General features: G+C 38.2%; 1 protein-coding gene across 3 annotated transcripts in view; it reads right to left on the bottom strand.

Moving 5' to 3' along the window:
- Positions 1-341: 341 nt before the first annotated feature.
- LOC117404690 (zinc finger protein 501-like) overlaps positions 342-16,275 on the bottom strand; it is a 351,570-nt gene continuing 335,636 nt past the window's right edge. For 2 of the 3 annotated variants that reach the window (XM_059015794.1, XM_059015795.1), the window contains exon 3: positions 342-5,190. In XM_059015794.1, coding sequence (XP_058871777.1) covers positions 3,677-5,155 — 1,479 coding nt within the window. In that variant the 5' untranslated portion in view covers positions 5,156-5,190 and the 3' untranslated portion in view covers positions 342-3,676. The remainder of the gene's footprint in view (positions 5,191-16,275) is intronic. The other variant, XM_059015793.1, reaches the window with a different exon arrangement.

Below are 16,275 nucleotides of genomic sequence, written 5' to 3'. Positions count from 1 at the left end.
ACAGTGCAGACCGTGCATGACAAGGGAAATTATATATATATATATATATATATATATATATATATATATATATAAATTACAGCTCTGGAAAAAATTAAGAGACCACTGCAAAATGATCAGTTTCTCTGGTTTTACTATTTATAGGTATGTGTTTGGGTAAAATGAACATTTTTGTTTTATTCTATAAACTACTGACAACATTTCTCCCAAATTCCAAATAAAAATATTGTCATTTAGAGCATTTATTTGCAGAAAATGACAACTGGTCAAAATAACAAAAAAAGATCCAGTGTTGTCAGACCTTGAATAATGCAAAGAAAATAAATTCATATTCATTTTTAAACAACACAATACTAATGTTTTAACTTAGGAAGAGTTCAGAAATCAATATTTGGTGGAATAACCCTGATTTTCAAGCACAGCTTTCATGCGTCTTGGCATGCTCTCCACCAGTCTTTCACATTGATGTTGGGTGACTTTATGCCACTCCTGGCGCAAAAATTCAAGCAGCTCGGCTTTGTTTGATGGCTTGTGACTATCCATCTTCCTCTTGATCACATTCCAGAGGTTTTCAATGGGGTTCAGGTCTGGAGATTAGGCTGGCCATGACAGGGTCTTAATCTGGTGGTCCTCCATTTTATAATTGAGAGTTTAGAGTTTTATCTAGATTGATTAGTTATCTTATAAAAACTATTTAATTGATGTTTTACACGATTGAGGATTTACTATGAACCCACATACACACTCTAGACACAAGGAATGTTTCATCAATAGTAGTATTGTATTCAGAGCACAAATATTAAACAGAAATCACAAAAGTCAGAAAGCCAATCTTAGTTTTCTAAGCATAACAGTCATAAAGTCAAAGCTCTCAGCCTGCGTTAAAGCATCTAGCAGGGCCAGTGAAATATGACACTGCTTACACTCACACACACACATACAGCCTAAACTGAAATGGTTCAGACAATCTTACAACAGATCACACTAAGCTTACTAATAGGAAATTGTTTAACGATATAGCAAGATTACTTTAAAATAAATTCATACAGCTATGAGGTAGATTACTTCAAGTTTCACATGCAAGGTGTGCAAACTAAACAATTAACAGTTCAATTGTATGTGAATGTGTTACAATTAATTAATTTAGTTTCATGCGAGAAAAATGCAACTGGAACTATACTGGCTTAGGTACAGCAGACTCAGACTTGTTTGTCTGATGAAAGTCTCTGTAAGTCTTATGGCAGTCCTCCAGCCAGGCCTCAGTCTCTCTGCATTTGGTTGTTTACTAGCTTGCCTTCCCTTTTTGGGTCGTGTTCTCAGTCAGAGTCCCGGAGTTGGCATAGCAGAGTGACAGCAATTAGTTTAGCAGTCAAAGTGCAGCACAACATGTTTAGTTTTGCTTGAATATTTATAGCATTTCTCTATTCTAGGTAGCTATCTGCATTAGGTCATTTGTTCATCTTGCATCTTAAAACTCAGTCCTTTGATGTTTAATGTCCTTTTCCGCTAGGACATCGATGCTTTATGTCTTCCTCGCGTCAAACCGCTTCTTGTTGCCGCTGTGAAATATCTGTACAGAATTCAACTGTCCTTTCAGCCTAATCCAGTCCAGATGCCACCCAGCCCTGCTCGCCTAGTTCAGGGCTCACACAGTTCAGTGTATCTGCAGGAAAGGAGCCCTTTTTCTTCAAGACACAGAGATTTCATTAATCTGTCACATTTACATTTATAATACACTTTCATGTATTAATATCATATTCAGGGAATATTCACCACAAACAGCAGCATCTTCCCCTTTTTCAATGTCTCCCTTGGGTTTGTTCAGTTCCACTGCAGATCTGTATCTCAGGAATCACTGACAGTTTAAACAATGACAAACCTTTTAACATACTTTTAACGAAAACGTACAGGAAATCAAACTCAATTTCAATGACATCCTTTAAAAATAACTAAGCCTGCCTTTGGATGTACTGTATTGTCAATTTAATGATAGCTGTCACAAAGACGGCCGGAGTGGGTGGCGTCAGACCAGATGCAGGAAATAAATAAACAGAAAGATGGGGTTTGTTTAAGCTGAGCGCGTGATCGCGCTCACCATTTAATAAACCGAACAGAAAATAAAAAGGTTGTAACAAAAACACAGGACACGGCACTTGCGCCAAAATAAACAGACATACAAAATGACTAAACACTAAACAGACGGTGCAGGACAGACGAACAAACACGGTGAGTACAAACAAAACACTTTACTTTTAATGAGTTTAACTCTCCTCTCTCTCTCACCCGTTCTCCTCTTCCGAACACCTAACCCTGACTGCATGCTACGTGTCTCTATATATACTGTTGTGCTGGGATTCAATTACTAATTAATTATTCACTTGAATCCCAGCACGTGAATTAATTCTGTGCAACCCCGTGCTCACATATTACATTTAATCAGCACGTGAAGTGATTTGTGCTCTCCTCGTGCCTAAATACAAATCTACCTTTTTAAAATCACACGTGAAACACAGACCCGTTTATATCCCGTGTATCAATGACTATACACCAACATTAACACACGCACGCAACATACAACATATAACACACAAATGCACACAGGGGCGGGGCACATTGCCACATAGCATACTGATACCAAATACAAGCAAACAAGCCATATTTTGCCCAAAGGAATAAACAGCTAATGGTGATTCCACAAAAGCACCAGACCTGTTACTGTCAAACAGTCTGAGGCAACTTCATTCTGCAGATTGTTTAGATCAGTTACTCATAAACTGTATCAACTATGAATGTAATAATAATGGTAATGCTGTAGCATGTAGGTTTTGCAGATTTGAGTAAATGCACATTGCAAACTTATGTTTTACAGTACATTTATACAGCTCTACTAAAATGATAGGGCTCCAGTATACAACAAGCTGGGAGGTTCTCGGTACTTAAAGGGTACAGAAGGACCTTTTTATTTTATTGTGTTACATGTGAGCAGGAGGATGATGGGAAAGTTCTGAGAGGTCCATGCGGGTACGTGGGAAGCCATCTTGAGACAGTGAATGCAATTTAAAAGTTTAAAAAAGTGGTCAAAATGTAAAAAAAATTAAAGAATACACACACCTTCCGTAAACAGTTGTAGCAACACATGGGAACATGCGACACAATCAAATAAAAAGGTCCTTCTGTGCGCTTTAAACACTCAGCAGAGCAGGGAAAAGTTTGCACATCAGATAAAAAAAGGTTGTTTCAGCTTGTGCTTGCACTGGTGCAATAGCTTAGAGGCCATTCTAGTGAGATGAAGCACACACTGCTGCCACACCCAGGAACATATTCTTAGTTTTAGTTTCTTCTACTTTTGGTACAGTAATGGTATTTTAAAAATAGGATGTGTTTTTGGCATCTTTGTTTAATGTGTTCACAGAAACAAGCTTGGCATAAATCCTCACAGCATGATGAGTGAGATTAATTTCCAATGCAGTTCATTCTGAAAGAATGGGTCTGTCTCCTTCAGTTTGTCACGCTCCCTTTCTCAGTGTCTCTGGATTCAGGCTGGCTCTCACTCCTGGGGACCCCCTTCATTTACTGCAGGGTGAGAGAGAGAGAGAGACAAGGAATCAGTCAGCTCTCCACACACACAAACAAGCAGGGTGGAGAGGTGAGGGACTGGGAGAGGAGGGAGGCTGGCTCAAGTGTGAATTTGCTGGTGTGTTTTTAGTGTTCCTGACTGCCTAAAGCTCTCCCCACATTCAACACAGTGATACGGCTTCTCTCCAGTGTGAATGCGCTGGTGTTTTTTTAGTTTTCCTTTGTCAGTGAAGCTTTTCTCACATTCAAAACAGTGATATGGCTTCTCTCCAGTGTGAAATCGATGGTGTCTTTTTAGGTCTCCTGACGCATTGAAGCTCTTCCCACATTCAGTACATTGATACGGCTTCTCTCCAGTGTGAATTCGCTGGTGTTTGTTTAGTGTTCCTTTGTCAGTGAAGCTTTTCCCACATTGAACACAGTGATACGGCTTCTCTCCAGTGTGAATGTGTTGGTGTCTATTCAGGTTTCCTGACTCACTGAAGCTCTCCCCACATTCAGTACATTGATATGGCTTCTCTCCAGTGTGAATTCGCTGGTGTCTTTTTAGGCTTCCTAACTCACGGAAGCTCTTTCCACATTCAGTACAGTGATACGGCTTCTCTCCAGTGTGAATTAGCTGGTGATTTTTTAGGGCTCCTAACTTACGGAAGCTCTTTCCACATTCAGTACAGTGGTGCGGCTTCTCTCCAGTGTGAATTAGCTTGTGTTTTTTTAGGGCTCCTGACTCACGGAAGCTCTTTCCACATTCAGTACAGTGGTGTGGCTTCTCTCCAGTGTGAATTAGCTGGTGATTTTTTAGGGCTCCTAACTTACGGAAGCTCTTTCCACATTCAGTACATTGATATGGCTTCTCTCCAGTGTGAAGTCGCTGGTGTTTTTTTAGGCTTCCTGACACATTGAAGCTCTCCCCACATTCAGTACAGTGATATGGCTTCTCTCCAGTGTGAATTCGCTGGTGTGTTTTTAGGCTTCTTGGCCGGCTGAAGCTCTTCACACATTCATTACACTGATGTGATATCTTTGGCTGGGACATTTTTTCTGTATCCTTAAACAAGTCAATAGACTCTTCAATGTGGACAGGCTCCAGATCAGTCTCTTCCTCTTTAATGTGGACAGGCTCCAGTTCAGTCTCTTGTTTAATGTGGACAGGCTCCAGTTCAGTCTCTTCTTCTTTAATGTGGACAGGCTCCAGTTCAGTCTCCTCTTCTTTAATGTGGACAGGCTCCAGTTCAGTCTCTTCTTTAATGTGGACAGGCTCCAGTTCAGTCTCCTCTTCTTTAATGTGGACAGGCTCCAGTACAGTCTCTTCTTTAATGTGGACAGGCTCCAGTTCAGTCTCTTCTTCTTTAATGTGGACAGGCTCCAGTTCAGTCTCTTCTTCTTTAATGTGGACAGGCTCCAGTTCAGTCTCTTGTTTAATGTGGACAGGCTCCAGTTCAGTCTCTTGTTTAATGTGGACAGGCTCCAGTTCAGTCTCTTCTTTCATGTGGACAGGCTCCAGTTCAGGCATCTCCTGTTTAATGCTGACAGGTACCAATTCCTGAACCTCCTCCTGTTTAATGTAAACGGACTCCATCTTTGTTCCTTGGCTTTCACCAAGATAAGGCAGTCCTGAAAACAGAAAATGAAATGAAGCATTACGATCTGTTCTCTATCAGTGTGTTTACACTTACAACTCGGACCTGGACTGGCTTAAGCTCTATCAGATTCAAAAAGTCCTATCATTTGAGCCTATTTACACTTGAGCACAGACCTAGGCTGGCTTTGGCCTCATGCGTGCGTACATAGCCCCTGAACTGCAGTGCGTGCCGGATGACATCATATCGACCCCTTGTGTGAAGACATTTCCCCTCCCAGAACACAGAGGCGGAAGTGTTTAAATCAACAGCAAATCAATAGAAACACAGCAAGTGACACATTTGTGTCACTTGTGTGTTTCTACTTCAAGGTGGTTGTTCCGTGCCAATTAAGATTTCATTCTGTCATCAGAAATGGAGCGGAGCATTGAGAACATGCAAATCAGACGTTTCAAGAAACAGGTGTTATTGTCTTTATTTACACATCAGTCTGACAACTCGTCTCACATGGAAATGTAAACAGTAACTCCCATGTATTTTCTTAACCATGACAAGTATTCCATGCACACAGAGAAAGCAGGCAGGTGGCAGAGCGTTCAGCTTCAGAGCCCCACAGGTGTGGAATGATCTGCCTCGATTTGGAAGGGAGGCACCATCTCTTTCTGCTTTTAACCCTTCCGCTCCGGTGAACATTCTACCTGTTTGAGGTCGGACTGACAGAACGTAACTTTCAACTTGTGTATCAGGATCATTTTACACCAAATTGTTTGATGGCTGCGTAATGTGAAGAAGTCAACATCAGATAGATCTGTCAACTCATCAACACTTTCTGTAATAAAAATTAAAGTTTTCTTTTGGGTCAGTGTGACAGAAACACAGTGATTCTTGGTGGTAAATCTCCCTCCTGACCTGTCAGTGCGATAAGTAGCGAGAACAGAGTTGTACCTTGGACGGGCTGGCCCGACAGTTCTTTCCCAGGGTTCAAGGGCCAGCTAGAAAGGGGGTGGAACTCCGGTTAATTAACTCATTGACCTGGAAGGGAAAAGACGTGGCAGTCGCAGATTGGAGGGGCAGCTGCACTCGTTTACCAAGGGGTCATGTGTGACGGCATGAATGGGGACGGAGAATCGCAATCTGTTCCTTCGCTTTGGTTACGAGAAAATAACCTGGAAGGACCTGTGCAGTATCGTGATAACTTATCGTGAGTGTTTTGTTTTGCCTATAATTGTTGGTTGTTGTATTTTTTTTATTTTTTATTTTTTTTTAATTTAGTCGTCGCCAATTATTTTTACCCCGGTTTTCACCCCAATTTAGCATGCCCAATTATTATCTGTATCCCCGGCTCACCGCTCGCAACCCCCCGGCCGACTCAGGAAACGGAGGCTGAAACACGCGTCCTCCGAAACGTGCTCCTTCCAAGCCGTCATTTTTCGCACTGCAGATCCACAGCAATGCTACCAGACCTATAGTGCCGGAGGACAACACAGATCTGGCGGCTCCGCTGCAGAGCCACAGGCGCCCTATCGGCCACAGGGGTCGCTAATGCGCGGTGAGCCGTGGATTCCCCTGCCGACCTAAGCCCTCCCTACCCGGGCAGCGCTCAGCCAATTGTGCGCCGCCCCCTAGGAACTCTCGGTCACGGTCAGCTGTGACATAGCCTGGATTCGAACCAGCGATCTCCAGGCTATAGGGCACATCCTGCGAGGAGCGCCTTTACTGGATGCGCCACTCGGGAGCCTTGTTGGTTGTTGTATTAATAGATGGCTAACACATTCCAGAGCTGTTGCCAAGGGCCAGCACAAAACCTGGAACAGCACTGCACTATTGTCACTGATAAACCTGTACAACCCACCACGAGCACTACAGCATGCACCCAGGATTGGTGACCGTGTATTTATATTGTAGGAGGGATACTTGTGTGTTTTATTTGAGACTGCAAACCCGTTATTATTTTCCCCGTGCTCTACACATTGCTGTGTATTGCCAGGGATCATTATTTGGTCACCAGACCTGGATTGTTAAAAATAAATGACTTCCAACTGGATTACAAATCTGTCTGATAATTACACACCACATCACTCCTGCACCTGTACACTGCAAACCACTTTGCCACAGTCGGTAAGCATTCTTGGTACTGTAAAGCAATTTAGTCTGCTCTCCAGTAATGCTGCACTTTAAAATCATGGTATATACCAGTCGTCTAAACCGAAACCTAAGATACTGAAATGCTGCACCTCATAATAAAATGTATTTCTCTTGGGCTGGGGCTTCAGTGCAATGCATTTTGATTGGACGGTCATCTCTGATGTTTATCCTGTGAATATTTCACGACAGTTGATATTTTGTTTTCTGGTAAGCTTGTACTTGTGATCGCCAAATCTCCAGACAGAGAAAAAAATAAATAAACTAACTCATCTAGCTTTCTGTCTAACTACTTTTGTTTTGAAAGTATATAAAACCATCCCTGATTGGTTGTTGGAGCCTTTGGAGATGTCAGTCATTTGGTAAACAACCAATGGTTGTTTAAAACGCCTTAAAATGGGCGTCTACCGTCACCATGACATCATCGTTCACATGTGAATGATTTATAGCAGCTGTTTTGCTGTTTTTTGGACCAGGTAGGAATGAATAGTCAGATAGTTTTCAAAATGGTTTCATGTGGGTACAACCGGGTACAACCGGCATTAAAATTTTTGAAAATCCAGTATTGCACCAAATATAGCCTTGCAGCCAAATAATATTTCTCAAGAGCAGTCAAGGATAGCCCTCCTAGTTTAGAGAGCGAGAGTCTCCTTTTCTTTATTCTGGGCTGGGAACCCTCCAGAGAAAACCTACCCCGCAAACAGATTGGCAGCATTTTCCAGTTCAGCATCTTCTACTATTAATTCTAATTATTATCCTGATTATTGATAAACTAAAACTTAGTTCCAATCTTCACATAATAAAATGATTTACATGCCAATAAACATTTTCCCATCCAACTAACAGTATGATTTTTCAAGCAGGTAGGTCATTTATTTACAAGTTCCCTAACAATCCAATTATTATATAATGATGTAACTGCTGTCAGCTGCTTTTGTACACGTCAAACTACTGAAACTTACAGAAATATCATTAAAATAGCACTTTCACCCTTTGCAGGAAATGAAATCACCGAGCAAATTTTCAGAAACTCGCTCATATCACTAACAATCTTATGTGTAGACATTATTCTTGAAATGTTTCTTTGTAATGGCTTATCCCACAAGGTTGAGATTAAATGTTGGGGCCATTTACAAAAAATGCATATTAAATACAGAACAGTAAAACATTGCAATACAACCGCCTATTATAATCCTGTTGAGTGCTTGAAACACTGATGAAAGTCATTCTACACATCATATATTATTATTACTACTATTATTATTATTATTATTATTATTATTATTATTATTATTATTATTATTAATTCTAAGCTCTCTGCATAAATCAGTGACCATCAGGACAAAGCTAAACGAAAGCCAGAGAGTGTTTCACTTTACAACACAACGGAGTATGGTGTGGATGTACTTGATCAAATAGCACGGCAGTATTCTATCAAAGGTGGTTCTCGCAGGTGGCCTGTGGCTGTTTTTTTTATGTTTTGGACCTGGCTTTTGTTTTGTACAAGGAGTGCACCGGGAACACAATCTCCCGGAGGAACTTCATTCTGCAGCTAGCCCTGGAGCTGCAGCAGAAACATTTTGATCAGAGAAGTGCAATCCGGCTTGCAAATGCCCCTCAACCTTCAGCCAGCGCTGCACCCACTGGCACACGAAGGAAAAGACAAGGCCAGGCTGCTAAATGCAACAGAAACAAAACACTGGAAGCCTGCGCCCGTTGAGAACAGGCAGTCTGTGGCACATGCACTGGTAAAGTTGAACAGTGTGTTTTCTGTGTGGATTGTACTAATTAGACAGCTGTAATAGATGTGCCTTTGAACTCTGTTTCCCTCAAAGCGCATTCATGTCGCTTGTTATGTTATATTTTTGTTTTATTTTTAGAACTAGTTATTTATTTTTTATAATTTTGTATGTGCATACAACTTTCTACACCTGTTTACACAGTAGTTTATTGTGTAATGTGTATTACAGTTTTCATATTTATGTATATGTGATATACAGTGTTTTTGCTGTGCAAATGTTATATATGGTGTTCATAAATAAAAATATGAAGTTGTATCCGATTGTTTTTCATTTTCATATCGAAGCTGTTTTAAAATAGACGCCAAATGAACCTTTCGGCGGTTCAAGTGTTAATCTGAAAATGCACAAAACTCAAAACTGACTTGTTTCACATAACTTTGTTAATTCATTGCCACATCTGTTTATAGTTATTTTCTGCATTCAAGACTGAAATGATTGCAGATGTGTTATTTTAAATAGGAGATTGTGAACAAGATGGCTTGCAGTGCATGACTTCAGACCAGAAACACAAAACCAAAACAAACAGGTACTGGCGGGGCAACACTGAAACGCTACGGCATTCAGTTCATTTATTAAACAATAGGAAATAAAAGACTTAAACAAACACAAAACAAAAGGAACCACACACGTATCGTGCTGGTTTTCAGCCAGCACGTATTTTATACTCTGGCCGAGGGGTTAACTAGCTGTTAATTAATTATTACCCCTCGGCCACAGTCTGCACGAGTTTAATAAGGATGCGTGACTGTCAGCTAGTTAAATAATCAGTAGCTGATCAGTCACGCATCCTCACGAGGTTTTTAAAATACAAAATACAAAACAATAACAAATAATGCAGCGGCATTTCATCCGCACCGCAAACAAGAATACAAATAATAATATAACCAAAGAGCACTCATCTCTATTAATAATACAAATAATAATAATAATATAACCAAAGGACACTCATCTCTATTAATAATACAAATAATAATAATATAACCAAAGAGCACTCATCTCTATTAATAATACAAATAATAATAATAATAATATAAACAAAGGGCACTCATCTATATTAATAATACAAATAATAATAATATAAACAAAGGGCACTCATCTCTATTAATAATACAAATAATAATAATATAAACAAAGAGCACTCATCTCTATTAATAATACAAATAATAATAATATGAACAAAGGGCACTCATCTCTATTAATAATACAAATAATAATAATATAAACAAAGGGCACTAATCTCTATTAATAATACAAATAATAATAATATAAACAAAGGGCACTCATCTCTATTAATAATACAAATAATAATAATATAAACAAAGGGCACTCATCTCTATTAATAATACAAATAATAATAATATAACCAAAGGACACTCATCTCTATTAATAATACAAATAATAATAATATAAACAAAGAGCACTCATCTCTATTAATAATACAAATAATAATAATATAACCAAAGGGCACTCATCTCTATTAATAATACAAATAATAATAATAATAATATAACCAAAGGGCACTCATCTCTATTAATAATACAAATAATAATAATAATATAACCAAAGGACACTCATCTCTATTAATAATACAAATAATAATAATAATATAAACAAAGGGCACTCATCTCTATTAATAATACAAATAATAATAATATAAACAAAAGGCATTCATCTCTATTAATACAAATAATAATAATAATATAACCAAAGGGCACTCATCTCTATTAATAATACAAATAATAATAATAATATAACCAAAGGGGACTCATCTCTTTTCTTTTTTTCCTCTACAACAAAAAATACTTTATTTGCAGCAGATGTTTTATGGCAAAAAATTCAGAGTATAAAGTAATGTGCTGACAGTCATGAAGTGCTGCAGTAATTCAGAGTATAAAGTAATGTGCTGACAGTCATGAAGTGCTGCAGTAATTCACAGTATAAAGTAATGTGCTGACAGTGATGAAGTGCTGCAGTAATTCAGAGTATAAAGTAATGTGCTGACAGTCATGAAGTGCTGCAGTAATTCAGAGTATAAAGTAATGTGCTGACAGTCATGAAGTGCTGCAGTAATTCAGAGTATAAAGTAATGTGCTGACAGTGATAAAGTGCTGCAGTAATTCAGAGTATAAAGTAATGTAGTGACAGTCATGAAGTGCTGCAGTAATTCAGAGTATAAAGTAATGTAGTGACAGTCATGAAGTGCTGCAGTAATTCAGAGTATAAAGTAATGTGCTGTCATGAAGTGCTGCAGTAATTCAGAGTATAAAGTAATGTGCTGACAGTCATGAAGTGCTGCAGTAATTCAGAGTATAAAGTAATGTAGTGACAGTCATGAAGTGTTGCAGTAATTCAGAGTATAAAGTAATGTGCTGACAGTCATGAAGTGCTGCAGTAATTCAGAGTATAAAGTAATGTGCTGACAGTCATGAAGTGCTGCAGTAATTCAGAGTATAAAGTAATGTAGTGACAGTCATGAAGTGCTGCAGTAATTCAGAGTATAAAGTAATGTACTGACAGTCATGAAGTGCTGCAGTAATTCAGAGTATAAAGTAATGTGCTGACAGTCATGAAGTGCTGCAGTAATTCAGAGTATAAAGTAATGTAGTGACAGTCATGAAGTGCTGCAGTAATTCAGAGTATAAAGTAATGTGCTGACAGTGATGAAGTGCTGCAGTAATTCAGAGTATAAAGTAATGTGCTGACAGTCATGAAGTGCTGCAGTAATTCAGAGTATAAAGTAATGTGCTGACAGTCATGAAGTGCTGCAGTAATTCAGAGTATAAAGTAATGTAGTGACAGTCATGAAGTGCTGCAGTAATTCAGAGTATAAAGTAATGTACTGACAGTCATGAAGTGCTGCAGTAATTCAGAGTATAAAGTAATGTAGTGACAGTCATGAAGTGCAGTAATTCAGAGTATAAAGTAATGTGCTGACAGTCATGAAGTGCTGCAGTAATTCAGAGTATAAAGTAATGTGCTGACAGTCATGAAGTGCTGCAGTAATTCAGAGTATAAAGTAATGTGCTGACAGTCATGAAGTGCTGCAGTAATTCAGAGTATAAAGTAATGTACTGACAGTCATGAAGTGCTGCAGTAATTCAGAGTATAAAGTAATGTGCTGACAGTCATGAAGTGCTGCAGTAATTCAGAGTATAACGTAATGTGCTGACAGTCATGAAGTGCTGCAGTAATTCAGAGTATAAAGTAATGTGCTGACAGTCATGAAGTGCTGCAGTAATTCAGAGTATAAAGTAATGTGCTGACAGTCATGAAGTGCTGCAGTAATTCAGAGTATAAAGTAATGTGCTGACAGTCATGAAGTGCTGCAGTAATTCAGAGTATAAAGTAATGTGCTGACAGTCATGAAGTGCTGCAGTAATTCAGAGTATAAAGTAATGTGCTGACAGTCATGAAGTGCTGCAGTAATTCAGAGTATAAAGTAATGTGCTGACAGTCATGAAGTGCTGCAGTAATTCAGAGTATAAAGTAATGTGCTGACAGTCATGAAGTGCTGCAGTAATTCAGAGTATAAAGTAATGTGCTGACAGTCATGAAGTGCTGCAGTAATTCAGAGTATAAAGTAATGTGCTGACAGTCATGAAGTGCTGCAGTAATTCAGAGTATAAAGTAATGTACTGACAGTCATGAAGTGCTGCAGTAATTCAGAGTATAAAGTAATGAAGTGCTTCAGTAATTCAGAGTATAAAGTAATGTACTGACAGTCATGAAGTGCTGCAGTAATTCAGAGTATAAAGTAATGAAGTGCTTCAGTAATTCAGAGTATAAAGTAATGTACTGACAGTCATGAAGTGCTGCAGTAATTCAGAGTATAAAGTAATGAAGTGCTTCAGTAATTCAGAGTATAAAGTAATGTACTGACAGTCATGAAGTGCTGCAGTAATTCAGAGTATAAAGTAATGAAGTGCTTCAGTAATTCAGAGTATAAAGTAATGTACTGACAGTCATGAAGTGTTGCAGTAATTCAGATTATAAAGTAATGTGCTGACAGTCATGAAGTGCTGCAGTAATTCAGAGTATAAAGTAATGTGCTGACAGTCATGAAGTGCTGCAGTAATTCAGAGTATAAAGTAATGTAGTGACAGTCATGAAGTGCTGCAGTAATTCAGAGTATAAAGTAATGTGCTGACAGTGATGAAGTGCTGCAGTAATTCAGAGTATAAAGTAATGTACTGACAGTCATGAAGTGCTGCAGTAATTCAGAGTATAAAGTAATGAAGTGCTTCAGTAATTCAGAGTATAAAGTAATGTACTGACAGTCATGAAGTGCTGCAGTAATTCAGAGTATAAAATAATGAAGTGCTTCAGTAATTCAGAGTATAAAGTAATGTACTGACAGTCATGAAGTGTTGCAGTAATTCAGAGTATAAAGTAATGAAGTGCTTCAGTAATTCAGAGTATAAAGTAATGTACTGACAGTCATGAAGTGCTGCAGTAATTCAGAGTATAAAGTAATGTGCTGACAGTGATGAAGTGCTGCAGTAATTCAGAGTATAAAGTAATGTAGTGACAGTCATGAAGTGCTGCAGTAATTCAGAGTATAAAGTAATGTGCTGACAGTCATGAAGTGCTGCAGTAATTCAGAGTATAAAGTAATGTGCTGACAGTCATGAAGTGCTGCAGTAATTCAGAGTATAAAGTAATGTACTGACAGTCATGAAGTGCTGCAGTAATTCAGAGTATAAAGTAATGTGCTGACAGTCATGAAGTGCTTCAGTAATTCAGAGTATAAAGTAATGTACTGACAGTCATGAAGTGCTGCAGTAATTCAGAGTATAAAGTAATGAAGTGCTTCAGTAATTCAGAGTATAAAGTAATGTACTGACAGTCATGAAGTGCTGCAGTAATTCAGAGTATAAAGTAATGAAGTGCTTCAGTAATTCAGAGTATAAAGTAATGTACTGACAGTCATGAAGTGCTGCAGTAATTCAGAGTATAAAGTAATGTGCTGACAGTCATGAAGTGCTGCAGTAATTCAGAGTATAAAGTAATGTGCTGACAGTCATGAAGTGCTGCAGTAATTCAGAGTATAAAGTAATGTGCTGACAGTCATGAAGTGCTGCTGTAATTCAGAGTATAAAGTAATGTAGTGACAGTCATGAAGTGCTGCAGTAATTCAGAGTATAAAGTAATGTGCTGACAGTGATGAAGTGCTTCAGTAATTCAGAGTATAAAGTAATGTACTGACAGTCATGAAGTGCTGCAGTAATTCAGAGTATAAAGTAATGTACTGACAGTCATGAAGTGCTGCAGTAATTCAGAGTATAAAGTAATGTACTGACAGTCATGAAGTGCTGCAGTAATTCAGAGTATAAAGTAATGTGCTGACAGTGATGAAGTGCTGCAGTAATTCAGAGTATAAAGTAATGTAGTGACAGTCATGAAGTGCTGCAGTAATTCAGAGTATAAAGTAATGTGCTGACAGTCATGAAGTGCTGCAGTAATTCAGAGTATAAAGTAATGTGCTGACAGTCATGAAGTGCTGCTGTAATTCAGAGTATAAAGTAATGTAGTGACAGTCATGAAGTGCTGCAGTAATTCAGAGTATAAAGTAATGTGCTGACAGTGATGAAGTGCTTCAGTAATTCAGAGTATAAAGTAATGTACTGACAGTCATGAAGTGCTGCAGTAATTCAGAGTATAAAGTAATGTACTGACAGTCATGAAGTGCTGCAGTAATTCAGAGTATAAAGTAATGTGCTGACAGTCATGAAGTGCTTCAGTAATTCAGAGTATAAAGTAATGTACTGACAGTCATGAAGTGCTGCAGTAATTCAGAGTATAAAGTAATGAAGTGCTTCAGTAATTCAGAGTATAAAGTAATGTACTGACAGTCATGAAGTGCTGCAGTAATTCAGAGTATAAAGTAATGAAGTGCTTCAGTAATTCAGAGTATAAAGTAATGTACTGACAGTCATGAAGTGCTGCAGTAATTCAGAGTATAAAGTAATGAAGTGCTTCAGTAATTCAGAGTATAAAGTAATGTACTGACAGTCATGAAGTGTTGCAGTAATTCAGATTATAAAGTAATGTGCTGACAGTCATGAAGTGCTGCAGTAATTCAGAGTATAAAGTAACGTAGTGACAGTCATGAAGTGCTGCAGTAATTCAGAGTATAAAGTAATGTGCTGACAGTCATGAAGTGCTGCAGTAATTCAGAGTATAAAGTAATGTAGTGACAGTCATGAAGTGCTGCAGTAATTCAGAGTATAAAGTAATGTGCTGACAGTCATGAAGTGCTGCAGTAATTCAGAGTATAAAGTAATGTAGTGACAGTCATGAAGTGCTGCAGTAATTCATAGTATAAAGTAATGTAGTGACAGTGATGAAGTGCTGCAGTAATTCAGAGTATAAAGTAATGTGCTGACAGTCATGAAGTGCTGCAGTAATTCAGAGTATAAAGTAATGTACTGACAGTCATGAAGTGCTGCAGTAATTCAGAGTATAAAGTAATGTAGTGACAGTCATGAAGTGCTGCAGTAATTCAGAGTATAAAGTAATGTGCTGACAGTCATGAAGTTCTGCAGTAATTCAGAGTATAAAGTAATGTAGTGACAGTCATGAAGTGCTGCAGTAATTCAGAGTATAAAGTAATGTGCTGACAGTGATGAAGTGCTGCAGTAATTCAGAGTATAAAGTAATGTACTGACAGTCATGAAGTGCTGCAGTAATTCAGAGTATAAAGTAATGAAGTGCTTCAGTAATTCAGAGTATAAAGTAATGTACTGACAGTCATGAAGTGCTGCAGTAATTCAGAGTATAAAGTAATGAAGTGCTTCAGTAATTCAGAGTATAAAGTAATGTACTGACAGTCATGAAGTGTTGCAGTAATTCAGAGTATAAAGTAATGAAGTGCTTCAGTAATTCAGAGTATAAAGTAATGTACTGACAGTCATGAAGTGCTGCAGTAATTCAGAGTATAAAGTAATGAAGTGCTTCAGTAATTCAGAGTATAAAGTAATGTAGTGACAGTCATGAAGTGCTGCAGTAATTCAGAGTATAAAGTAATGTGCTGACAGTCATGAAGTGCTGCAGTAATTCAGAGTATAAAGTAATGTAGTGACAGTCATGAAGTACTGCAGTAATTCAGAGTATAAAATAATGTGCTGACAGTCATGAAGTGCTGCAGTAATTCAGAGTATAAAGTAATGTAGTGA

The sequence above is a fragment of the Acipenser ruthenus genome, chromosome 51, assembly GCF_902713425.1.
Source record: "Acipenser ruthenus chromosome 51, fAciRut3.2 maternal haplotype, whole genome shotgun sequence".
NCBI lineage: Eukaryota > Metazoa > Chordata > Actinopteri > Acipenseriformes > Acipenseridae > Acipenser > Acipenser ruthenus.
The sequence above is the reverse complement of the archived record's forward strand: the minus strand, read 5'-3'. Positions and strand labels throughout refer to the sequence as shown.